Source organism: Oncorhynchus kisutch, linkage group LG14 (genome assembly GCF_002021735.2).
Source record: "Oncorhynchus kisutch isolate 150728-3 linkage group LG14, Okis_V2, whole genome shotgun sequence".
NCBI lineage: Eukaryota > Metazoa > Chordata > Actinopteri > Salmoniformes > Salmonidae > Oncorhynchus > Oncorhynchus kisutch.
Genome location: NC_034187.2, coordinates 7,656,021 through 7,681,256, shown reverse-complemented (window position 1 = coordinate 7,681,256; position 25,236 = coordinate 7,656,021). Strand labels below are relative to the sequence as shown.

The 25,236-nt window shown below is 47.2% G+C and overlaps 1 protein-coding gene across 3 annotated transcripts in view; it reads left to right on the top strand.

Annotated features, from left to right (window-relative positions):
- Positions 1 to 25,236, top strand: part of LOC109884540 (calpain-1 catalytic subunit-like) — a 46,020-nt gene that overhangs the window by 10,114 nt on the left and 10,670 nt on the right. The window contains exons 4-18 of one of the 3 annotated variants that reach the window (XR_004202663.1): positions 1,372 to 1,490; positions 1,673 to 1,806; positions 1,963 to 2,137; positions 2,785 to 2,859; positions 3,010 to 3,095; positions 3,915 to 3,989; positions 4,116 to 4,276; positions 4,373 to 4,539; positions 5,527 to 5,538; positions 6,218 to 6,426; positions 6,588 to 6,645; positions 6,768 to 6,848; positions 8,703 to 8,760; positions 8,913 to 9,016; positions 9,238 to 9,302. Coding sequence is in view for 1 of the 3 variants with exons in the window: in XM_031787743.1 (XP_031643603.1) it covers positions 1,372 to 1,490; positions 1,673 to 1,806; positions 1,963 to 2,137; positions 2,785 to 2,859; positions 3,010 to 3,095; positions 3,915 to 3,989; positions 4,116 to 4,276; positions 4,373 to 4,539; positions 5,527 to 5,538; positions 6,218 to 6,426; positions 6,588 to 6,645; positions 6,768 to 6,848; positions 8,703 to 8,760; positions 9,238 to 9,302 (1,475 nt within the window). In the remaining 2 variants the exon portion in view is untranslated. Of the gene's footprint in view, positions 1 to 1,371; positions 1,491 to 1,672; positions 1,807 to 1,962; positions 2,138 to 2,784; positions 2,860 to 3,009; positions 3,096 to 3,914; positions 3,990 to 4,115; positions 4,277 to 4,372; positions 4,540 to 5,526; positions 5,539 to 6,217; positions 6,427 to 6,587; positions 6,646 to 6,767; positions 6,849 to 8,702; positions 8,761 to 8,907; positions 9,017 to 9,237; positions 9,303 to 25,236 lie in introns of all 3 variants that reach the window. The other 2 variants (XR_004202664.1, XM_031787743.1) reach the window with 2 other exon arrangements.

The following is a 25,236-nucleotide window of genomic DNA, read 5'->3' as shown; positions in this document are numbered from 1 at the left end:
GACACCAGAAACAAAATTGTAGACCTGCACGAGACTGGGAAGACTGAAGGCTGGGAAGTTTGAAGAAATCAACTGCGGGAGCAATTATTAGGAAATGGAAGACATGCAAGACCACTGATAATCTCCCTCGATCTGGGGCTCCACGCAAGATCTCACCCGTGTGGTCAAAATAATCACAAGAACGGTGAGCAAAAATCCCAGAACCACACGGGGGACCTAGTTAATGACCTGCAGAGAGTAGGGACCAAAGTAACAAAGCCTACCATCAGTAACACACTACACCGCCAGGGACTCAAATCCTGCAGTGCCAGACGCGTCCCCCTGCTTAAGCCAGTACATGTCCAGGCCCGTCTGAAGTTTGCTAGAGAGCAATTGGATGATCCAGATGAAGATTGGGAGAATGTCATATGGTCAGATGAAACCAAAATATAACTTTTTGGTAAAAACTCAACTCGTCATGTTTGGAGGACAAAGAATGCTGAGTTGCATCCAAAGAACACCATAACTACTGTGAAGCATGGGGGTGGAAACATCATGCTTTGAGGCTGTTTTCTGCAAAGGGACGAGGACGACTGATCCGTGTAAAGGAAAGAATGAATGGGGCCATGTATCGTGAGCTTTTGAGTGAAAACCTCCTTCCATCAGCAAGGGCATTGAAGATGAAACATGGCTGGGTCTTTCAGCATGACAATGATCCCAAACCCACCGCCCGGGCAACAAAGGAGTGTCTTCGTAAGAAGCATTTCAAGGTCCTGGAGTGGCCTAGCCAGTCTCCAGATCTCAACCCCATAGAAAATATTTGGAGGGAGTTGAAAGTCCGTGTTGCCCAGCAACAGCCCCAAATCATCACTGCTCTAGAGGAGATCTGCATGGAGGAATGGGACAAAATACCAGCAACAGTGTGTGAAAACCTTGTGAAGACTTACAGAAAACCTTTGACCTCTGTCATTGCCAACAAAGGGTATATAACAAAGTATTGAGATAAGCTTTTGTTATTGACCAAATACTTATTTTCCTCCATAATTTGCAAATAATTTTTTTTTCTCGTTTCGTCTGCCATAGTTGAAGTGTACCTATGATGAAAATTACAGGCCTCTCTCATCTTTTTAAGTGGGAGAACTTGCACAATTGGTGGCTGACTAAATATTTTTTTGCCCCACTGTATATCTTAACTGACTTACCTTGTTAAATAAAGGTTAAATATAATAAATTAAAAGTGGATTTCTTAGTAAGCAAGTGTCAACATATACCACACCATGTCCCCACCACACCATGCCCCACCTCACCATGTCCCCACCTCACCATGTCCCTACCACACCATGCCCTTTGCATTACAAATGTCATGATCTTCATAAACTTGTCATTTTTTAGGAGATTGTTGGTTTCTTGCTTCCATTGGGGCTTTGACGTTCCAGAAGCACATCCTGGAACAAGTAGTACCCCTAAACCAAAGCTTTAAAGAGGATTACTGCGGAATATTCCACTTCAGGGTAAATTACCTCGGGCTAACTAACTTATTAAAATAACCATCATCCTTTGAGGATGTCATGTATTGACACAGAAAACATTGTAATGAAAAGCTTCTGAGATGTTTTGCTTAGACTGCACCTTTCTCAAGCCCCGTAGAGAATAGTCTCTGTAGGAATCATTGTCTTCTCCTCCTATCTTTCAGTTCTGGAGGTTTGGGAGGTGGGTGGACGTTGTGATCGATGACAAGCTACCAACAGTTGACGGCAGGCTCATTTTTGTTCATTCAAAAACTCCCAATGAGTTTTGGCCTGCCTTGCTGGAGAAAGCCTATGCCAAGTATGTGAACCACATCAGTTGGTTATAAAACAGTTTAACACCTCCTTGATGTAGGACTTATTGACCTGTCTTCTTCTGGCAGGGTATGTGAGCCACATCAGTTATTTATATAAGGACCTTAATTGTTGGTCTTATTGACCTGTCTTCTTCTGGCAGGGTGTGTGGCTCCTACGCAGACGTGAATTCAGGGACCCCTTCAGAGGCTATGATGGACTTCACTGGAGGGGTTCACATCACATTCAAGCTCACTGATGCTCCACCAAATCTGTGGGACCTCTTGTTCAGAGCTGCCAAGTCAAAATCGCTGATTGGGTGTGGCACACCTCAAGGGGTAGCTTTGATGAAACGTTGAACAAAATACTTCATAGGGCAGGTAGCCTAGGGGTTAGAGTGTTAAGAACAAATTGAAAGGTTGCTGGATCAAATCCCTGACCTGATAAGGTAAAAATCTCTTGTTCTGAACAAGGCAGTTAATCTACTGTTACCCAGTAGGCTGTCATTGTAAATAAAAATGTGCTCTTAAACTGGCTTGCCTTGTTATTTTTTACCTTTATTTAACCAGGCAAGTCAGTTAAGAACAAATTCTTATTTTCAATGACAGCCTAGGAACAGTGGGTTAACTGCCTGTTCAGGGGCAGAATGATAGATTTGTACCTAGTCAGCACGGGGACTTGAACTTGGAACCTTTCGGTTTCTAGTCCAACGCTCTAACCACTAGGCTACCCTGCCGCCCCTTAAATAAAGGTTAGTTTTTTTTTTGAACAAGTGTGTTATTAAGATACCGCAACTCATCCATTGATGTCAATAACATATCTGTAGAGTAATATGAGACGTGGCGTAGTTTAACTTGTAAACACAAAAGAGATGAAGGCTGTGTTCATATTGGGTTCATATTTTATGACTGAAACCTCTGTTCTGTTATGGTCCAGTTACTTCACTTTATAATTCCTGTAATAACCTGTGTCTATTGTTCTGTAGGAAACATCAGCAAACACAGTGGCACCCAACGGATTAGTGAGGGGTCATGCTTACACCGTCACTGGGGTTAAACAGGTACTGTATGGAACTAACAAGCTGAGAGAAATGCTTTGGCAATATCTAGTTCTTCCTGGAGGGAAATTGGAGCGTTTGTGCGGTATGATTTTTTTTTGCACAACCCAAAATGAACCCTTTTCCTTATGTTCATTCTGGTTTCTTCCACAGATCATGAGCCAAGGCATGATAGTTAATCTGATCCGCCTCTTCAACCCCTGGGGCCAGGGAGAGTGGAATGGAGACTGGAGCGATAAGTATGTATTTACAGTATAGTCTGACTGTGACCTGTCATCACACCCATTGTCTTCAAAAGGTCTTTATGAAATGTCAGCTAATCTCCCTTACCTTTTACATTGTATTCAAAAGGTCTTTATGAAATGTCAACTGATCTCCCTTACCTTTTACATTGTATTCAGGAGTCACTCACAAGCAGATTTGACATTGTTGTCTCTTGTTTTGTGTTTTTAACTTGAAATGACACATCTGTAGTTTCTCTAAAGCTAATTTAACCCCCCCCCCTATCTGTTCTTGAAAAACAAGTTGTTCTGTCAAAAGACTGATAATCCAGTCTAAGCATTACATTTTCACTCAGCTGACCTTTGTGTAAAGGTACTGTATGTAATGGTGTTGTATGTAATGGTACTGTATGTAATGGTGTTGTATGTAATGGTACATAGTACAATAGTATGTTCCTTCATGTAAGGTCATAAAAGTCTGCCAAATATTTGCATACAAGCAAGGTTTTTGGTTTTGCTTTTACTCTTGCTTACGATGTAGCTGTCTGTGACTAACAGCATAACATTTGAAAACTACTTCAGACTTTTCCCCAGTTCATTGATTTTTTACCTTTATTTAACCAGGCAAGTCAGTTAAGAACAAATTCTTATTTTCAATAAGAGCCTAGGAACAGTAGTTTAACTGCCTGTTCAGGGGCAGAACGACAGATTTGTACCTTGTCAGCTTGGGGACTTGAACTTGCAACCTTTCGGTTACCAGTCCAAAGCTCTAACCACTAGGCTACCCTTCCGCCCCATTACATATCTATTGATGTATAACATTGGCTTTCCTGTCAGGTCTTCCATGTGGCAAACAGTGAGTCCTGACGATCGGAAGATGTGTCTGTCAGTGGAAGAGGATGGGGAATTCTGGTAAACCATATTATAATGCAGAAATTTGTTTTGCAGACCGTGTTAATAAGTGCAACTGACACATGCAGCATTTCAAGTGCTGATATTTCAACACCTTATCGGTCACAACTTTGCTTGTCTTCTCAGGATGACAATGAAACATTTCTGTGAGCACTTCGTAGACATGGACATCTGCTGTCTGTGCCCTGATTTTCTTGATGGCAACTCCACTTGTCATTGGACCTCTTCATTCCATGATGGCAGATGGGTTGCAGGAACCACTGCTGGTGGTTGCATGAATTTCCCAAGTAAATCTTACTTGACACGGAATTATATGCAGTTCATGATGACTACAACATTTCCTGAATCTACAGTCAAAATATCCATATTTTTTTGTCTCCCAGACAGCTTCTGGATAAATCCCCAGTATCGGGTGAAGATTGGGGGATTGAGCGGTGTCTGCTCTGAGACACAGGGCGACAACAACATGTTGGTGTCTCTGATGCAGAAGCCTGACAAGAGAAACAGACGCCTGGTCAAAAGTCTCCACATCGGCTTCTCCATCTTTGAGGTCCAGTGCCCTTCTTTGGTGAACACGTTTCATAAACCATATCACACTTCTCATATACGACCCACATATCACACCTCTCACACACGACCCAGATGATAAACCATATCACACCTCTCACACACGACCCAGATGATAAGCCATATCACACCTCTCAAACACGACCCAGATGATAAGCCATATCACACCTCTCACACACGACCCAGATGATAAACCATATCACACCTCTCACACACGACCCAGATGATAAGCCATATCACACCTCTCACACACGATCCAGATGATAAGCCATATCACACTTCTCATATACGACCCACATATCACACTTCTCACCAACGACCCAGATGATAAACCCGTATAACACTTCTCATATACGACCCACATATCACACCTCTCACACACGACCCAGATGATAAACCCGCATAACACTTCTCATATACGACCCACATATCACACTTCTCACCAACGACCCAGATGATAAACCCGTATAACACTTATCATATACGACCCACATATCAAACCTCTCACACATGACCCAGATGATAAACCCATATAACACTTCTCATATACGACCCACATATCAAACCTCTCACACATGACCCAGATGACAAACCCGTATAACACTTCTCATATACGACCCAGAAATCACACTTCTGACCAACGACCCAGATGATAAACCCGTATAACACTTCTCATATACGACCCAGAAATCACACTTCTCACCAACGACCCAGAAGCACTACATTTGCTGCAGAAAATTTGTATTTCTATAAAGAAACTGAAATGTCTATGACTTTTATCTAAAACAATTAAAACAAGTTTATCTACAAAAGCTTTTTTTTTTATCATTAAAACATTTAAAAAATATGATCTAGACACAATTATCCAATATGAACCTACAAGTATAATGTCATCCCATAAGAGTAAATTCAACAGTCCAGATATGCTATTGTTCCTGCTATTGAATTGTATATGTTCTACTTTCTACAGGTGTCTGACCAAGTAAGCCACTTTTATACATCATTTTCACAAACACAGTTATACAGGAGCTAACAAAATACACTGTTGCTCTAGATAGGCCTGTGCATTCTCCTTGGTCTGCAGTTTCTGTTGTACTATGGTTGTGCAACCTGGTCTCAAAGCATTTCGCATTATTCTGCATGTAAATCTGAGATAGCCCATTTATTATGATATGTTACTTTTGAATTGCAAACTACTTTACAACTACTTAGCATGTAGCTAAACCTTCCCCGAACCCTAACCTTAACCCTTTAACCTAACTCCTAACTTTAACCCTAATCCCTAACCCCTAGCCTAGCTAACGTTAGAGAGTTAGCTGATGTTAGCCACCTACCTAGAATTCACTACCGATTGTACGTTTGCGAATTCTTAACATATAACATGAATTGTAATTCGTAACATATCATACGTAATGGACCTCCACAAATTAACACATACCATATGAAATGTAACATATCACACTAAATGGAGTGTCTCAGATCTACTTATAGAATAATACGAAATGCTCTGAGACCAGGTTGGGTTGTTGCACAACTATTATATAACATATATACGACCAAGTAGCTTTTTTAAATTGTTGCATTAAGGTTCAAAAGTAACATTTTACAAAGACATATTTTAGCACAGCCTTTTGTAATTTGTGGTTTTATTGTGATCTCAGTTCAAAGGACAGAGTGGGAAGTTTCCTGCCTCCTTCTTCAACAACAATGTGCCTGTCGCCCAATCGAAGAACTACCTGAATGCTCGGGAAGTGATGGAGTTCTTCAGGCTGAAACCTGGTGAATACCTGATCGTGCCATCAACCTTCAAACCAAATGAAACCGCCTCCTTCATCCTGTCCATCCTCTCCAAGGCAGAGACCCACATCCAGTAAGCACGGCCCCACCCCATAACGACATGAATAATAACGTAATGTCAGTTTTTTCCCCCAATATTTTTTTTACTATAGTCTGTGATCATATCTAACATTAGGTCTCACTATAATGAATGTATTCCTAACAGAAACAAAACGGTACTTTTTTTTCCCTCAGTGAAAACTCCAATGACCAAGACATGGAGGACATCCTGTTTTCCCCGAAAACGCCAAAGGTACTTAAGGTCAAAAGTGTTTCATCCCTCATATTTATGTAGGTTTATTTTAATGTAACACTGGTATTGCTTTGCTTTCCACCACCTTTATAACTCACTAAAACACCATTTTTTTTTTTTAGCCCACATCTACAGACAAATTTGAATACAACGGAGGAGATGTGGATGACAAAAGAACTCTGTTTCAGAAGTATTCTGATGAGGCAAGTTCAGAGTATTTTGATAAAAAAAAAAAAAGGGTATTGCAATGTCAAATTAAAGACATAACCGGAGAAATAAAAAGCTGTAAAAGAAGACTAATCGTTTAAACTAATTGAAGCCATATTTGAACATTATGAAAAAGTTTTTGTTCAAGTTCAAGCATTGGCCAATTAAAATTGTTGACATAGTTGCACTTGATCAAAGGCTACATGTTAGCTGTTCCCATTACATAATCTGGCATATTTAGCCCTTTGCTAACCTCACCAGGTGGCAGTGTTTATATTCGGTTCAAAATTGACACTGCTAAAATAAAGAATCGACACTACTATAGGGTTACATACATTACATAGACGTGTAGGCCACATTAACATGTACAACATTTTATAACCATCTATTTCGTCACGTATGCGTTATATGACCCAAGGATCAACAGTGGCGTGTTTTTTTTTTTCTCGAAAAAAAACCTTGCCCCGAATGGGTTACGAACTCACCGCATCTCACGGTTTCTTGGCTTACCACCTTAGTGAGTCACACCACCAACTAGTGATAGCAGTAAGAGGTCAATTTGACAAGATTTTGAGCCTCTGCTAGTTAATTATTATTATTTTATTTTTTTTACAACATATGCGGATCGAAACGTACATGTTGTGTAATCCTCCTACCTCTTTACTGCTGTGGAAGCACATGGATGTGTGTGGAACGGATAGGCATCAACGTGGGATTTTGTCATGTATGTAAAAACGAGCTTTGTCTAACATAACGTTAGTAAAGTAGTCTGGTCATGGATGCAATGACACTTGAGACAGACCAAGTGAATATGAACGAAAGTAAACCTTGAATTTGGAAGTGTAAATACAGTATATCCCTCTGGTTAGGCAGGTTTACCTATTTAAACAAATGCCATTTATTTGTGTATACATTTCTTTTAAAGGTCAATTTTTTTTTAAAGGTTGTACTGAAAAAAAGGTGGTGAAACTCAATATTAGGAAGGTGTTCCTAATGTTTTGTACACTCAGTGTAAGCGGAGGCATGCGGCATTCGCGCAACATTGCGGAAAAAACGATTTAGTTGAGCCTGTTGTTCACACACGTATCTGCCCTGTTATTGGTTAGAATGTTCCCAACTGATCTTGCCTGCCTTCAAACATTGAGGACATGTCTTTCCAATGTTAGAGCGGTCATTCAAATATCTTGTCAATATAATATATCATCTTTGGTTTCATATATATTTCCAAACTATGATGTTGATATAATACTGTGAAATTGTGAAATTGTGAAAATGAAGATAAGGCTATTTTACTGTAAGAGCTGTTTAAAAAGGCCTATAGTGACATCACCAGGTGGTGAATTAGTTAATAGAACAATAAGAATGAGACTTCCAAACCCTGTCTGCCAATAATAGCTCGTTATTAGTTTTCTCCTCCTCACTCAGACAGTCCTAGCAAAATATTTGCTTGAGAAATTGCTATTTGCTAAAAAACTATTTTTGTTTATTTTTCAGCATTTTAATTTAAAACAATCACAGTAAGGTACTGAATTGTTACACAGAAATTATTTGATATTGAGAAAAGAAACTGCTGCATTGTCCCTTTTTAAGATCTTTGAAAGGTTGACGCGGAATTTGTTTCAGGAAATAATCACACCCACTTGACGAGATTAGTATACGGCTAAATGTGACAGATTATGAAATGGGAACAGCTAACATATAGCGTTTGAACTACTTCGACGATTTTAATAAGCGGATTCTTAAACTTGAACTAAAGCTTAAACTTTTTATAATTTTCGCAAGTATGGCCCCATTGTTTTTAACTAATCGTTAAAAAAATAAATAACAGGAATTTCTTTTTTACTAAAAAGTTTGAGGAGGTGAATGCTGAACAGCTTCAGAGCTGTCTGAATGAAAATCTCATCCAAGGTATGTAAAGAGAAAATCTACTGTAATTTATAGTGTTGGGCACTGATATGGAAAATCTATATCGATATTAGTAGCATGTTTTAGAACCAAAATCAATATCTTAACGGTTTGAATAAATAACACTGCAACTTCCGCGGCTTTATGGAGTTCAGACAACTGCTTGCTGATTACCCATTGGGCCAGGTGTGAATGTCCTGGGCGTCTAATCTACCCAACCAGTAGGAAGGCCGTTGATAGCCCATCAGCAGACACTGAAGTACGCTATAAATTGAGAGCATGTGAGAAGGTTTTGTGCATGCAGGAACAGTCATGTATTTTGCTTTTACCTCATGTAGGTTAACAGATATCACGTTATTCTTTGCTCATATCGATATCGTATTGAATAATCGATATTGATGCACACCACAGGTTCTGACACAGAGAATTGTTTAAATAAGTATGGTTTTCTAATGTGCCATCTTTTCCCATTTTACACAGGAAATGCAAAGAAAACACAAGGCTTCAGCTTGGAGTCCTGTCGCAGCATGTTGGCCTTAATGGATGTATCCTTCATGAGCTTAGTGACAGTCTCCCATTATGCTTTCTGTTGTGAAATACCTTGAACAGTACTTTACAAGAGTACATTTTAACACTCCCATGTAACAGTAAAATCTGTGAATGAATGTATGAGTCTCTATGGTATGAGAGAGAGAGAGAGAGAAAGAAAGAAAAAATTTGTTTCATTTTTCATCTTCATGTAATCTGAAAAGCAGTTTACAAACCCAGCAATCTGAATTGGAAAGGGAAAATACCGCAAATAAAGTTACAACAACATAAAACAGACCACAAACAAACAGCGTTATCCCACTACAGGTCAAAATGTCAACTGTTTTTTAAATCTGTCCTTGGATATTCCCTTAACCCAGGGGTTACCAAATTTGTTTGGCCCACTACCTCATTTTGATATTTGAAAATTCCCACGACCTAAATCAATGCAAAAATGATGTATTTAATTAACTGCCAATGTTAACCTTATATTTTGATCGGGGTGTATTCATTCCGATGATTCTGTTGGAAAAACCTTTCTTAAACGGAAGCAAGCTAAATAAAATGGGTATAAACATACCTGAATTTGTCCAATAGAAACTTCAATTTGCTCACTAATGATTATTACTCACTAACGATTACACCCTCGATCAGCTAGATGCAGGCAAGCGTGTGCAAGGAGGTATTGAATGTGTCACTGTCACCTTGATTATTCACATTTATGTCTTGACCTGTGTGCACCTACGTTTTAAACTTGCATTCATGAGCTTGGTTGTATCAACCTCATGATGGGTATAGAGAACATTAGAGTATCATGCAGTAGCCTAAACCTATCAATGTTATATTGTGATGGGTGAATGGAATATGAATGACAGTTATCCAACATGCTGTAATAGAAATAAGGCCATGCTCATATGAAAAATAGCATCCTCCCTCATCTTAAATGGCACCGACCGCTACTGCCGTGAATGCATTTGTGGTCACATGACAGCATTAATGGTCAGAGAGAGAAGGCATTCCCTTTGAGTCAGGAACCAAAACTCTTCCGTAGTGAACCTTGAATGCGTTGTCTGCAGCATTTGGTCACATGACAGCATTAATGGTCAGAGAGAGAAGGCATTCCCTTTGAGTCAGGAACCAAAACTCTTCCGTAGTGAACCTTGAATGCGTTGTCTGCAGCATTTGGTCACATGACAGCATTAATGGTCAGAGAGAGAAGGCATTCCCTTTGAGTCAGGAACCAAAACTCTTCCGTAGTGAACCTTGAATGCGTTGTCTGCAGCATTTGGTCACATGACAGCATTAATGGTCAGAGAGAGAAGGCATTCCCTTTGAGTCAGGAACCAAAACTCTTCCGTAGTGAACCTTGAATGCGTTGTCTGCAGCATTTGGTCACATGACAGCATTAATGGTCAGAGAGAGAAGGCATTCCCTTTGAGTCAGGAACCAAAACTCTTCCGTAGTGAACCTTGAATGCGTTGTCTGCAGCATTTGGTCACATGACAGCATTAATGGTCAGAGAGAGAAGGCATTCCCTTTGAGTCAGGAACCAAAACTCTTCCGTAGTGAACCTTGAATGCGTTGTCTGCAGCATTTGGTCACATGACAGCATTAATGGTCAGAGAGAGAAGGCATTCCCTTTGAGTCAGGAACCAAAACTCTTCCGTAGTGAACCTTGAATGCGTTGTCTGCAGCATTTGGTCACATGACAGCATTAATGGTCAGAGAGAGAAGGCATTCCCTTTGAGTCAGGAACCAAAACTCTTCCGTAGTGAACCTTGAATGCGTTGTCTGCAGCATTTGGTCACATGACAGCATTAATGGTCAGAGAGAGAAGGCATTCCCTTTGAGTCAGGAACCAAAACTCTTCCGTAGTGAACCTTGAATGCGTTGTCTGCAGCATTTGGTCACATGACAGCATTAATGGTCAGAGAGAGAAGGCATTCCCTTTGAGTCAGGAACCAAAACTCTTCCGTAGTGAACCTTGAATGCGTTGTCTGCAGCATTTGGTCACATGACAGCTCGATCAGCTGTTTGATTTCACATACAGTCTTGTCAACTGATCCAGGATCACAGTCAAACGGATTGGGAAGTAGGTCCCAAAGTGCTCTTCCAAGCGTTGGAGGTGAGCAGTCCTCAGTGGTGTGGGGACAATTACTGATGCTGTTTATGTTAGAAACCTGCACAGCTGAGGGAAGGTTAGCTTTTGAAAGATGCTCTCTCCAATAAGAATTATTTCCTCTGAATCCAATGATTCGGTCACTCATCTGGCCTTAATGGCCATGTACTCTTATAACCTCCACCCGGCACAGCCAGAAGAGGCCTGACCACCCCTCGGAGCCTGGTTCCTCTATAGGTCTCTTCCTAGGTTCCTGCCTTTCTAGGGAGTTGTTCCTATCCGCAATGCTTCTACATCTACATTGCTTGCTGTTTGAGGTTTTAGCCTGGGTTTCTGTATAAGCACTTTGGGACATCTGCTGATGGAAAAAGGGCTTTATAAATACATTTGATTGATCAAATATGTTTGTATTTCCCCTGCATGCTTGAGTTCAGTTCGTTCAGTTTCCAAATATTTCTGTCATCCTCTGATCCCAAATCTCCACATAGTGTTGTGAAGAGGAATACGCGTAATGGATGTGGTTTTACAATGGAAGTTACCTGATGCAGTACATCTCAGAGTAATGTGCTCAACGATGCCAGTTGCTCTCGGTGTGTCATATAATCCATCCATATGGCAGAGGGAGACACATTCATAAGTAGAGTGCAGAGGCCTGCTCGCCGTCCCGCCATAGATCAAATCAAAAGAAATCGAATCAAATCAAACTTTATTTGTCACATGCGGCGAATACAACAAGTGTAGAACCTTACCGTGAAATTCTTACTCACAAGCCATTAATCAACAGTGCAGTTCAAGAAGAAAATATTTCCCAAATAAACTAAAGTAAACATAAAAAAATAAAATAAAAAGTAACACAATAACATAAGGCTATATACAGGGTGTTACGGGGCCGAGTCAGTGTGGAGGCTATATACAGGGTGTTACGGGGCCGAGTCAGTGTGGAGGCTATATACAGGGTGTTACGGGACCGAGTCAGTGTGGAGGCTATATACAGGGTGTTACGGGACCGAGTCAGTGTGGAGGCTATATACAGGGTGTTACGGGACCGAGTCAGTGTGGAGGCTATATACAGGGTGTTACGGGACCGAGTCAGTGTGGAGGCTATATACAGGGTGTTACGGGACCGAGTCAGTGTGGAGGCTATATACAGGATGTTACGGGACCGAGTCAGTGTGGAGGCTATATACAGGGTGTTACGGGACCGAGTCAGTGTGGAGGCTATATACAGGGTGTTACGGGACCGAGTCAGTGTGGAGGCTATATACAGGGTGTTACGGGACCGAGTCAGTGTGGAGGCTATATACAGGGTGTTACGGTACCGAGTCAGTGTGGAGGCTATATACAGGGTGTTACGGGACCGAGTCAGTGTGGAGGCTATATACAGGGTGTTACGGGACCGAGTCAGTGTGGAGGCTATATACAGGGTGTTACGGGACCGAGTCAGTGTGGAGGCTATATACAGGGTGTTACGGTACCGAGTCAGTGTGGAGGCTATATACAGGGTGTTACGGGACCGAGTCAGTGTGGAGGCTATATACAGGGTGTTACGGGACCGAGTCAGTGTGGAGGCTATATACAGGGTGTTACGGGACCGAGTCAGTGTGGAGGCTATATACAGGGTGTTACGGGACCGAGTCAGTGTGGAGGCTATATACAGGGTGTTACGGGACCGAGTCAGTGTGGAGGCTATATACAGGGTGTTACGGGACCGAGTCAGTGTGGAGGCTATATACAGGGTGTTACGGGACCGAGTCAGTGTGGAGGCTATATACAGGGTGTTACGGGACCGAGTCAGTGTGGAGGCTATATACAGGGTGTTACGGGACCGAGTCAGTGTGGAGGCTATATACAGGGTGTTACGGGACCGAGTCAGTGTGGAGGCTATATACAGGGTGTTACGGGACCGAGTCAGTGTGGAGGCTATATACAGGGTGTTACGGGACCGAGTCAGTGTGGAGGCTATATACAGGGTGTTACGGGACCGAGTCAGTGTGGAGGCTATATACAGGGTGTTACGGGACCGAGTCAGTGTGGAGGCTATATACAGGGTGTTACGGGACCGAGTCAGTGTGGAGGCTATATACAGGGTGTTACGGGACCGAGTCAGTGTGGAGGCTATATACAGGGTGTTACGGGACCGAGTCAGTGTGGAGGCTATATACAGGGTGTTACGGGACCGAGTCAGTGTGGAGGCTATATACAGGGTGTTACGGGACCGAGTCAGTGTGGAGGCTATATACAGGGTGTTACGGGACCGAGTCAGTGTGGAGGCTATATACAGGGTGTTACGGGACCGAGTCAGTGTGGAGGCTATATACAGGGTGTTACGGGACCGAGTCAGTGTGGAGGCTATATACAGGGTGTTACGGGACCGAGTCAGTGTGGAGGCTATATACAGGGTGTTACGGGACCGAGTCAGTGTGGAGGCTATATACAGGGTGTTACGGGACCGAGTCAGTGTGGAGGCTATATACAGGGTGTTACGGGACCGAGTCAGTGTGGAGGCTATATACAGGGTGTTACGGGACCGAGTCAGTGTGGGTCAGTGTGGAGGCTATATACAGGTGTTACGGGACCGAGTCAGTGTGGAGGCTATATACAGGTGTTACGGGACCGAGTCAGTGTGGAGGCTATATACAGGGTGTTACGGGACCGAGTCAGTGTGGAGGCTATATACAGGGTGTTACGGGACCGAGTCAGTGTGGAGGCTATATACAGGGTGTTACGGGACCGAGTCAGTGTGGAGGCTATATACAGGGTGTTACGGACCGAGTCAGTGTGGAGGCTATATACAGGGTGTTACGGGACCGAGTCAGTGTGGAGGCTATATACAGGGTGTTACGGGACCGAGTCAGTGTGGAGGCTATATACAGGGTGTTACGGGACCGAGTCAGTGTGGAGGCTATATACAGGGTGTTACGGGACCGAGTCAGTGTGGAGGCTATATACAGGGTGTTACGGGACCGAGTCAGTGTGGAGGCTATATACAGGGTGTTACGGGACCGAGTCAGTGTGGAGGCTATATACAGGGTGTTACGGGACCGAGTCAGTGTGGAGGCTATATACAGGGTGTTTACGGGACCGAGTCAGTGTGGAGGCTATATACAGGGTGTTACGGGACCGAGTCAGTGTGGAGGCTATATACAGGGTGTTACGGGACCGAGTCAGTGTGGAGGCTAATATACAGGGTGTTACGGGACCGAGTCAGTGTGGAGGCTATTACAGGGTGTTACGGGACCGAGTCAGTGTGGAGGCTATATACAGGGTGTTACGGGACCGAGTCAGTGTGGAGGCTATATACAGGTGTTACGGGACCGAGTCAGTGTGGAGGCTATATACAGGGTGTTACGGGACCGAGTCAGTGTGGAGGCTATATACAGGGTGTTACGGGACCGAGTCAGTGTGGAGGCTATATACAGGGTGTTACGGGACCGAGTCAGTGTGGAGGCTATATACAGGGTGTTACGGGACCGAGTCAGTGTGGAGGCTATATACAGGGTGTTACGGGACCGAGTCAGTGTGGAGGCTATATACAGGGTGTTACGGGACCGAGTCAGTGTGGAGGCTATATACAGGGTGTTACGGGACCGAGTCAGTGTGGAGGCTATATACAGGGTGTTACGGGACCGAGTCAGTGTGGAGGCTATATACAGGGTGTTACGGGACCGAGTCAGTGTGGAGGCTATATACAGGGTGTTACGGGACCGAGTCAGTGTGGAGGCTATATACAGGGTGTTACGGGACCGAGTCAGTGTGGAGGCTATATACAGGGTGTTACGGGACCGAGTCAGTGTGGAGGCTATATACAGGGTGTTACGGGACCGAGTCAGTGTGGAGGCTATATACAGGGTGTTACGGGACCGAGTCAGTGTGGAGGCTATATACAGGGTGTTACGGGACCGAGTCAGTGTGGAGGCTATATACAGGGTGTTACGGGACCGAGTCAGTGTGGAGGCTATATACAGGGTGTTACGGTACCGAGTCAGTGTGGAGGCTATATACAGGGTGTTACGGGACCGAGTCAGTGTGGAGGCTATATACAGGGTGTTACGGGACCGAGTCAGTGTGGAGGCTATATACAGGGTGTTACGGGACCGAGTCAGTGTGGAGGCTATATACAGGGTGTTACGGGACCGAGTCAGTGTGGAGGCTATATACAGGGTGTTACGGGACCGAGTCAGTGTGGAGGCTATATACAGGGTGTTACGGGACCGAGTCAGTGTGGAGGCTATATACAGGGTGTTACGGGTACCCGAGTCAGTGTGGAGGCTATATACAGGGGTGTTACGGGACCGAGTCCAGTGTGGAGGCTATATACAGGGTGTTACGGGACCGAGTCAGTGTGGAGGCTATATACAGGGTGTTACGGGACCGAGTCAGTGTGGAGGCTATATACAGGGTGTTACGGGACCGAGTCAGTGTGGAGGCTATATACAGGGTGTTTACGGGACCGAGTCAGTGTGGAGGCTATATACAGGGTGTTACGGGACCGAGTCAGTGTGGAGGCTATATACAGGGTGTTACGGGACCGAGTCAGTGTGGAGGCTATATACAGGGTGTTACGGGACCGAGTCAGTGTGGAGGCTATATACAGGGTGTTACGGGACCGAGTCAGTGTGGAGGCTATATACAGGGTGTTACGGGACCCGAGTCAGTGTGGAGGCTATATACAGGGTGTTACGGGACCGAGTCAGTGTGGAGGCTATATACAGGGTGTTACGGGACCCGAGTCAGTGTGGAGGCTATATACAGGGTGTTACGGGACCGAGTCAGTGTGGAGGGCTATATACAGGGTGTTACGGGACCGAGTCAGTGTGGAGCTATATACAGGGTGTTACGGGACCGAGTCAGTGTGGAGGGCTATATACAGGGTGTTACGGGACGAGTCAGTGTGGAGGCTATATACAGGGTGTTACGGGACCGAGTCAGTGTGGAGGCTATATACAGGGTGTTACGGGACCGAGTCAGTGTGGAGGCTATATACAGGGTGTTACGGGACCGAGTCAGTGTGGAGGCTATATACAGGGTGTTACGGGACCGAGTCAGTGTGGAGGCTATATACAGGGTGTTACGGGACCGAGTCAGTGGTGGAGGCTATATACAGGGTGTTACGGGACCGAGTCAGTGTGGAGGCTATATACAGGGTGTTACGGGACCGAGTCAGTGTGGAGGCTATATACAGGGTGTTACGGGACCGAGTCAGTGTGGAGGCTATATACAGGGTGTTACGGGACCGAGTCAGTGTGGAGGCTATATACAGGGTGTTACGGGACCGAGTCAGTGTGGAGGCTATATACAGGGTGTTACGGGACCGAGTCAGTGTGGAGGCTATATACAGGGTGTTACGGGACCGAGTCAGTGTGGAGGCTATATACAGGGTGTTACGGGACCGAGTCAAGTGTGGAGGCTATATACAGGGTGTTACGGGACCGAGTCAGTGTGGAGGCTATATACAGGGTGTTACGGGACCGAGTCAGTGTGGAGGCTATATACAGGGTGTTACGGGACCGAGTCAGTGTGGAGGCTATATACAGGGTGTTACGGGACCGAGTCAGTGTGGAGGCTATATACAGGGTGTTACGGGGACCGAGTCAGTGTGGAGGCTATATACAGGGTGTTACGGGACCGAGTCAGTGTGGAGGCTATATACAGGGTGTTACGGGACGGAGTCAGTGTGGAGGCTATATACAGGGTGTTACGGGACCGAGTCAGTGTGGAGGCTGATATACTAGGGTGTTACGGGGGACCACGAGTCAGTGTGGAGGCTAATATACCGGGTTTTAATCGGGGACGCGAGTCAGTGTGGAGGCTATATACAGGGTGTTACGGGACCGAGTCAGTGTGGAGGCTATATACAGGGTGTTACGGGACCGAGTCAGTGTGGAGGATATATACAGGGTGTTACGGGACCGAGTAGTGTGGAGGCTATATACAGGGTGTTACGGGACCGAGGTCAGTGTGGAGGCTATTACTGGTTTTACGGAGGGTGTTACGGGACCGAGTCAGTGTGGAGGCTATATACAGGGGTTACGGGACCGAGTCAGTGTGGAGGCTATATACAGGGTGTTACGGTGGACCGAGTCAGTGTTGGAGGCTATAGTCAAGGGTGTTACGGGACCGAGTCCAGTGTGGGAGGCTATATACAGGGTGTTACGGGGACCCGAAGTCAGTGTGTGAGGCTATATACAGGGTGTTACGGGACTGAGTCAGTGTGGAGGCATATAACAGGGTGTTACGGGGACCGATGTCAGTGTGGAGGCTATATACAGGGTGTTACGGGACCGAGTCAGTGTGGAGGCTATATACAGGGTGTTACGGGACCGAGTCAGTGTGGAGGCTATATACAGGGTGTTACGGGACCGAGTCAGTGTGGAGGCTATATACAGGGGTGTTACGGTACCGAGTCAGTGTGGAGGCTAATATACAGGGTGTTACGGGACCGAGTCAGTGTGGAGGCTATATACAGGGTGTTACGGGACCGAGTCAGTGTGGAGGCTATATACAGGGTGTTACGGACCGAGTCAGTGTGGAGGCTATATACAGGGTGTTACGGGACCGAGTCAGTGTGGAGGCTATATACAGGGGTGTTACGGGACCGAGTCAGTGTGGAGGCTATATACAGGGTGTTACGGGACCGAGTCAGTGTGGAGGCTATATACAGGGTGTTACGGGACCGAGTCAGTGTGGAGGCTATATACAGGGTGTTACGGGACCGAGTCAGTGTGGAGGCTATATACAGGGTGTTACGGGACCGAGTCAGTGTGGAGGCTATATACAGGGTGTTACGGGACCGAGTCAGTGTGGAGGCTATATACAGGGTGTTACGGGACCGAGTCAGTGTGGAGGCTATATACAGGGTGTTACGGGACGAGTCAGTGTGGAGGCTATATACAGGGTGTTACGGGACCGAGTCAGTGTGGAGGCTATATACAGGGTGTTACGGGACCGAGTCAGTGTGGAGGCTATATACAGGGTGTTACGGACCGAGTCAGTGTGGAGGCTATATACAGGGTGTTACGGGACCGAGTCAGTGTGGAGGCTATATACAGGGTGTTACGGGACCGAGTCAGTGTGGAGGCTATATACAGGGTGTTACGGGGACCGAGTCAGTGTGGAGGCTATATACAGGGTGTTACGGGACCGAGTCAGTGTGGAGGCTATATACAGGGTGTTACGGGACCGAGTCAGTGTGGAGGCTATATACAGGGTGTTACGGGGACGAGTCAGTGTGGAGGCTATATACAGGGTGTTACGGGACCGAGTCAGTGTGGAGGCTATATACAGGGTGTACGGGACCGAGTCAGTGTGAGGCTATATACAGGGTGTTACGGGACCGAGTCAGTGTGGAGGCTATATACAGGGTGTTACGGGACCGAGTCAGTGTGGAGGCTATATACAGGGTGTTACGGGACCGAGTCAGTGTGGAGGCTATATACAGGGTGTTACGGGACCGAGTCAGTGTGGAGGCTATATACAGGGTGTTACGGGACCGAGTCAGTGTGGAGGCTATATACAGGGTGTTACGGACCGAGTCAGTGTGGAGGCTATATACAGGGTGTTACGGGACCCGAGTCAGTGTGGAGGCTATATACAGGGTGTTACGGGACCGAGTCAGTGTGGAGGCTATATACAGGGTGTTACGGGACCGAGTCAGTGTGGAGGCTATATACAGGGTGTTACGGGACCGAGTCAGTGTGGAGGCTATATACAGGGTGTTACGGGACCGAGTCAGTGTGGAGGCTATATACAGGGTTGTTACGGGACCGAGTCAGTGTTGAGGCTATATACAGGGTGTTACGGGACCGAGTCAGTGTGGAGGCTATATACAGGGTGTTACGGGACCGGAGTCAGTGTGGAGGCTATATACAGGGTGTTACGGGACCGAGTCAGTGTGGGAGGCTATATACAGGGTGTTACGGACCGAGTCAGTGTGGAGGCTATATACAGGGTGTTACGGGACCGAGTCAGTGTGGAGGCTATATACAGGGTGTTACGGACCGAGTCAGTGTGGAGGCTATATACAGGGTGTTACGTCAGTGTGGAGGCTTATACAGGGTGTTACGGACCGAGTCAGTGTGGAGGCTATATACAGGGTGTTACGGGACCGAGTCAGTGTGGAGGCTATATACAGGGTGTTACGGGACCGAGTCAGTGTGGAGGCTATATACAGGGTGTTACGGGACCGAGTCAGTGTGGAGGCTATATACAGGGTGTTACGGGACCGAGTCAGTGTGGAGGCTATATACAGGGTGTTACGGGACCGAGTCAGTGTGGAGGCTATATACAGGGTGTTACGGGACCGAGTCAGTGTGGAGGCTATATACAGGGTGTTACGGGACCGAGTCAGTGTGGAGGCTATATACAGGGTGTTACGGGACCGAGTCAGTGTGGAGGCTATATACAGGGTGTTACGGGACCGAGTCAGTGTGGAGGCTATATACAGGGTGTTACGGGACCGAGTCAGTGTGGAGGCTATATACAGGGTGTTACGGGACCGAGTCAGTGTGGAGGCTATATACAGGGTGTTACGGGACCGAGTCAGTGTGGAGGCTATATACAGGGTGTTACGGGACCGAGTCAGTGTGAGGCTATATACAGGGTGTTACGGGACCGAGTCAGTGTGGAGGCTATATACAGGGTGTACGGGGACCGAGTCAGTGTGGAGGCTATATACAGGGTGTTACGGGACCGAGTCAGTGTGGAGGCTATATACAGGGTGTTACGGGACCGAGTCAGTGTGGAGGCTATATACAGGGTGTTACGGGACCGAGTCAGTGTGGAGGCTATATACAGGGTGTTACGGGACCGAGTCAGTGTGGAGGCTATATACAGGGTGTTACGGGACCGAGTCAGTGTGGAGGCTATATACAGGGTGTTACGGGACCGAGTCAGTGTGGAGGCTATATACAGGGTGTTACGGGACCGAGTCAGTGTGGAGGCTATATACAGGGTGTTACCGGGACCGAGTCAGTGTGGAGGCTATATACAGGGTGTACGGGACCGCGTCAGTGTGGAGGCTATATACAGGGTGTTACGGACCGAGTCAGTGTGGAGGCCTTATATACAGGGTGTTACTGGCGACCGAGTCAGTGTGGAGGCTATATACAGGGTGTTACGGGACCGAGTCAGTGTGGAGGCTATATACAGGGTGTTACGGGACCGAGTCTGTGTGGGAGGCTATATACAGGGTGTACCGGGACCCGAGTCAGTGTGGAGGCTATATACCGGGTGTTACGGGGACCGAGTCAGTGTGGAGGCTATATACAGGGTGTTACGGGACCGAGTCAGTTGTGGAGGCTATATACAGGGTGTTACGGGACCGAGTCAGTGTGGAGGCTATATACAGGGTGTTACGGGGACTGGACCGAGTCAGTGTGGAGGCTATATACAGGGTGTTACGGGACCGAGTCAGTGGTGGAGGGCTATATACAGGGTGTTACGGGATCCTGAGTCAGTGTGGAGGGCTATATACAGGGTGTTACGGGACCGAGTCAGTGTGGAGGCTATATACAGGGTGTTACGGGACCCGAGTCCAGTGTGGAGGCTATATACATGGTGTTACGGGACCGAGTCAGTGTGAGGCTATATACAGGGTGTTACGGACCGAGTCAGTGTGGAGGCTATATACAGGGTGTTAAGGGACCGAGTCAGTGTGGAGGCTATATACAGGGTGTTACGGGACCGAGTCGTGTGGAGGCTATATACAGGGTGTTACGGACCGAGTCAGTGTGGAGGCTATATACAGGGTGTTACGGGACGAGTCCAGTGTGGAGGCTATATACAGGGTGTTACGGGACCGAGTCAGTGTGGAGGCTATATACAGGGTGTTACGGGACCGAGTCAGTGTGGAGGCTATATACAGGGTGTTACGGGACCGAGTCAGTGTGGAGGCTATATACAGGGTGTTACGGGACCGAGTCAGTGTGGAGGCTATATACAGGGTGTTACGGGACCGAGTCAGTGTGGAGGCTATATACAGGGTGTTACGGGACCGAGTCAGTGTGGAGGCTATATACAGGGTGTTACGGGACCGAGTCAGTGTGGAGGCTATATACAGGGTGTTACGGGACCGAGTCAGTGTGGAGGCTATATACAGGGTGTTACGGGACCGAGTCAGTGTGGAGGCTATATACAGGGTGTTACGGGACCGAGTCAGTGTGGAGGCTATATACAGGGTGTTACGGGACCGAAGTCAGTGTGGAGGCTATATACAGGGTGTTACGGGACCGAGTCAGTGTGGAGGCTATATACAGGGTGTTACGGGACCGAGTCAGTGTGGAGGCTATATACAGGGTGTTACGGGACCGAGTCAGTGTGGAGGCTATATACAGGGTGTTACGGGACCGAGTCAGTGTGGAGGCTATATACAGGGTGTTACGGGACCGAGTCAGTGTGGAGGCTATATACAGGGTGTTACGGGACCGAGTCAGTGTGGAGGCTATATACAGGGTGTTACGGGACCGAGTCAGTGTGGAGGCTATATACAGGGTGTTACGGGACCGAGTCAGTGTGGAGGCTATATACAGGGTGTTACGGGACCGAGTCAGTGTGGAGGCTATATACAGGGTGTTACGGGACCGAGTCAGTGTGGAGGCTATATACAGGGTGTTACGGGACCGAGTCAGTGTGGAGGCTATATACAGGGTGTTACGGGACCGAGTCAGTGTGGAGGCTATATACAGGGTGTTACGGGACCGAGTCAGTGTGGAGGCTATATACAGGGTGTTACGGGACCGAGTCAGTGTGGAGGCTATATACAGGGTGTTACGGGACCGAGTCAGTGTGGAGGCTATATACAGGGTGTTACGGGACCGAGTCAGTGTGGAGGCTATATACAGGGTGTTACGGGACCGAGTCAGTGTGGAGGCTATATACAGGGTGTTACGGTACCGAGTCAGTGTGGAGGCTATATACAGGGTGGTTACGGGACCGAGTCAGTGTGGAGGCTATATACAGGGTGTTACGGACCGAGTCAGTGTGGAGGCTAATATACAGGGTTACGGGACCGAGTCAGTGTGGAGGCTATATACAGGGTGTTACGGGACCGAGTCAGTGTGGAGGCTATATACAGGGTGTTACGGGACCGAGTCAGTGTGGAGGCTATATACAGGGTGGTTACGGGACCGAGTCAGTGTGGAGGCTATATACAGGGTGTTACGGGACCGAGTCAGTGTGGAGGCTATATACAGGGTGTTACGGGACCGAGGTCAGTGTGGAGGCTATATACAGGGTGTTACGGGACCGAGTCAGTGTGGAGGCTATATAAGGGTGTTACGGGACCGAGTCAGTGTGGAGGCTATATACAGGTGTTACGGGACCGAGTCAGTGTGGAGGCTATATACAGGGTGTTTACGGGACCGAGTCAGTGTGGAGGCTATATACAGGGTGTTAGTCAGTGTGTTACGGGACGAGTCAGTGTGGAGGCTATATACAGGGTGTTACGGGACCGAGTCAGTGTGGAGGCTATATACAGGGTGTTACGGGACCGAGTCAGTGTGGAGGCTATATACAGGGTGTTACGGGACCGAGTCAGTGTGGAGGCTATATACAGGGTGTTACGGGACCGAGTCAGTGTGGAGGCTATATACAGGGTGTTACGGGACCGAGTCAGTGTGGAGGCTATATACAGGGTGTTACGGGACCGAGTCAGTGTGGAGGCTATATACAGGGTGTTACGGGACCGAGTCAGTGTGGAGGCTATATACAGGGTGTTACGGGACCGAGTCAGTGTGGAGGCTATATACAGGGTGTTACGGGACCGAGTCAGTGTGGAGGCTATATACAGGGTGTTACGGGACCGAGTCAGTGTGGAGGCTATATACAGGGTGTTACGGGACCGAGTCAGTGTGGAGGCTATATACAGGTGTTACGGGACCCGAGTCAGTGTGGAGGCTATATACAGGGTGTTACGGGACCGAGTCAGTGTGGAGGCTATATACAGGGTGTTACGGGACCGAGTCAGTGTGGAGGCTATATACAGGGTGTTACGGGACCGAGTCAGTGTGGAGGCTATATACAGGGTGTTACGGGACCGAGTCAGTGTGGAGGCTATATACAGGGTGTTACGGGACCGAGTCAGTGTGGAGGCTATATACAGGGTGTTACGGGACCGAGTCAGTGTGGAGGCTTATATACAGGGTGTTACGGGACCGAGTCAGTGTGGAGGCTATATACAGGGTGTTACGGACCGAGTCAGTGTGGAGGCTATATACAGGGTGTTACGGGACCGAGTCAGTGTGGAGGCTATATACAGGGTGTTACGGGACCGAGTCAGTGTGGAGGCTATATACAGGGTGTTACGGGACCGAGTCAGTGTGGAGGCCTATATACAGGGTGTTACGGGACCGAGTCAGTGTGGAGGCTATATACAGGGTGTTACGGGACCGAGTCAGTGGATACAGGGTGTTACGGGACCGAGTCAGTGTGGAGGCTATATACAGGGTGTTACGGGACCGAGTCAGTGTGGAGGCTATATACAGGGTGTTACGGGACCGAGTCAGTGTGGAGGCTATATACAGGGTGTTACGGGACCGAGTCAGTGTGGAGGCTATATACAGGGTGTTACGGGACCGAGTCAGTGTGGAGGCTATATACAGGGTGTTACGGGACCGAGTCAGTGTGGAGGCTATATACAGGGTGTTACGGGACCGAGTCAGTGTGGAGGCTATATACAGGGTGTTACGGGACCGAGTCAGTGTGGAGGCTATATACAGGGTGTTACGGGACCCGAGTCAGTGTGGAGGCTATATACAGGGTGTTACGGGACCGAGTCAGTGTGGAGGCTATATACAGGGTGTTACGGGACCGAGTCAGTGTGGAGGCTATATACAGGGTGTTACGGGACCGAGTCAGTGTGGAGGCTATATACAGGGTGTTACGGGACCGAGTCAGTGTGGAGGCTATATACAGGGTGTTACGGGACCGAGTCAGTGTGGAGGCTATATACAGGGTGTTACGGGACCGAGTCAGTGTGGAGGCTATATACAGGGTGTTACGGACCGAGTCAGTGTGGAGGCTATATACAGGGTGTTACGGGACCGAGTCAGTGTGGAGGCTATATACAGGGTGTTACGGGACCGAGTCAGTGTGGAGGCTATATACAGGTGTTACGGGACCGAGTCAGTGTGGAGGCTATATACAGGGTGTTACGGGACCGAGTCAGTGTGGAGGCTATATACAGGGTGTTACGGGACCGAGTCAGTGTGGAGGCTATATACAGGGTGTTACGGGACCGAGTCAGTGTGGAGGCTATATACAGGGTGTTACGGGACCGAGTCAGTGTGGAGGGCTATATACAGGGTGTTACGGGACCGAGTCAGTGTGGAGGGCTATATACAGGGTGTTACGGGACCGAGTCAGTGTGGAGGCTATATACAGGGTGTTACGGGACCGAGTCAGTGTGGAGGCTATATACAGGGTGTTACGGACCGAGTCAGTGTGGAGGCTATATACAGGGTGTTACGGGGACCGAGTCAGTGTGGAGGCTATATACAGGGTGTTACGGTACCGAGTCAGTGTGGAGGCTATATACAGGGTGTTACGGGACCGAGTCAGTGTGGAGGCTATATACAGGGTGTTACGGGACCGAGTCAGTGTGGAGGCTATATACAGGGTGTTACGGGACCGAGTCAGTGTGGAGGCTATATACAGGGTGTTACGGGACCGAGTCAGTGTGGAGGCTATATACAGGGTGTTACGGGACCGAGTCAGTGTGGAGGCTATATACAGGGTGTTACGGGACCGAGTCAGTGTGGAGGCTATATACAGGGTGTTTACGGGACCGAGTCAGTGTGGAGGCTATATACAGGGTGTTACGGGACCGAGTCAGTGTG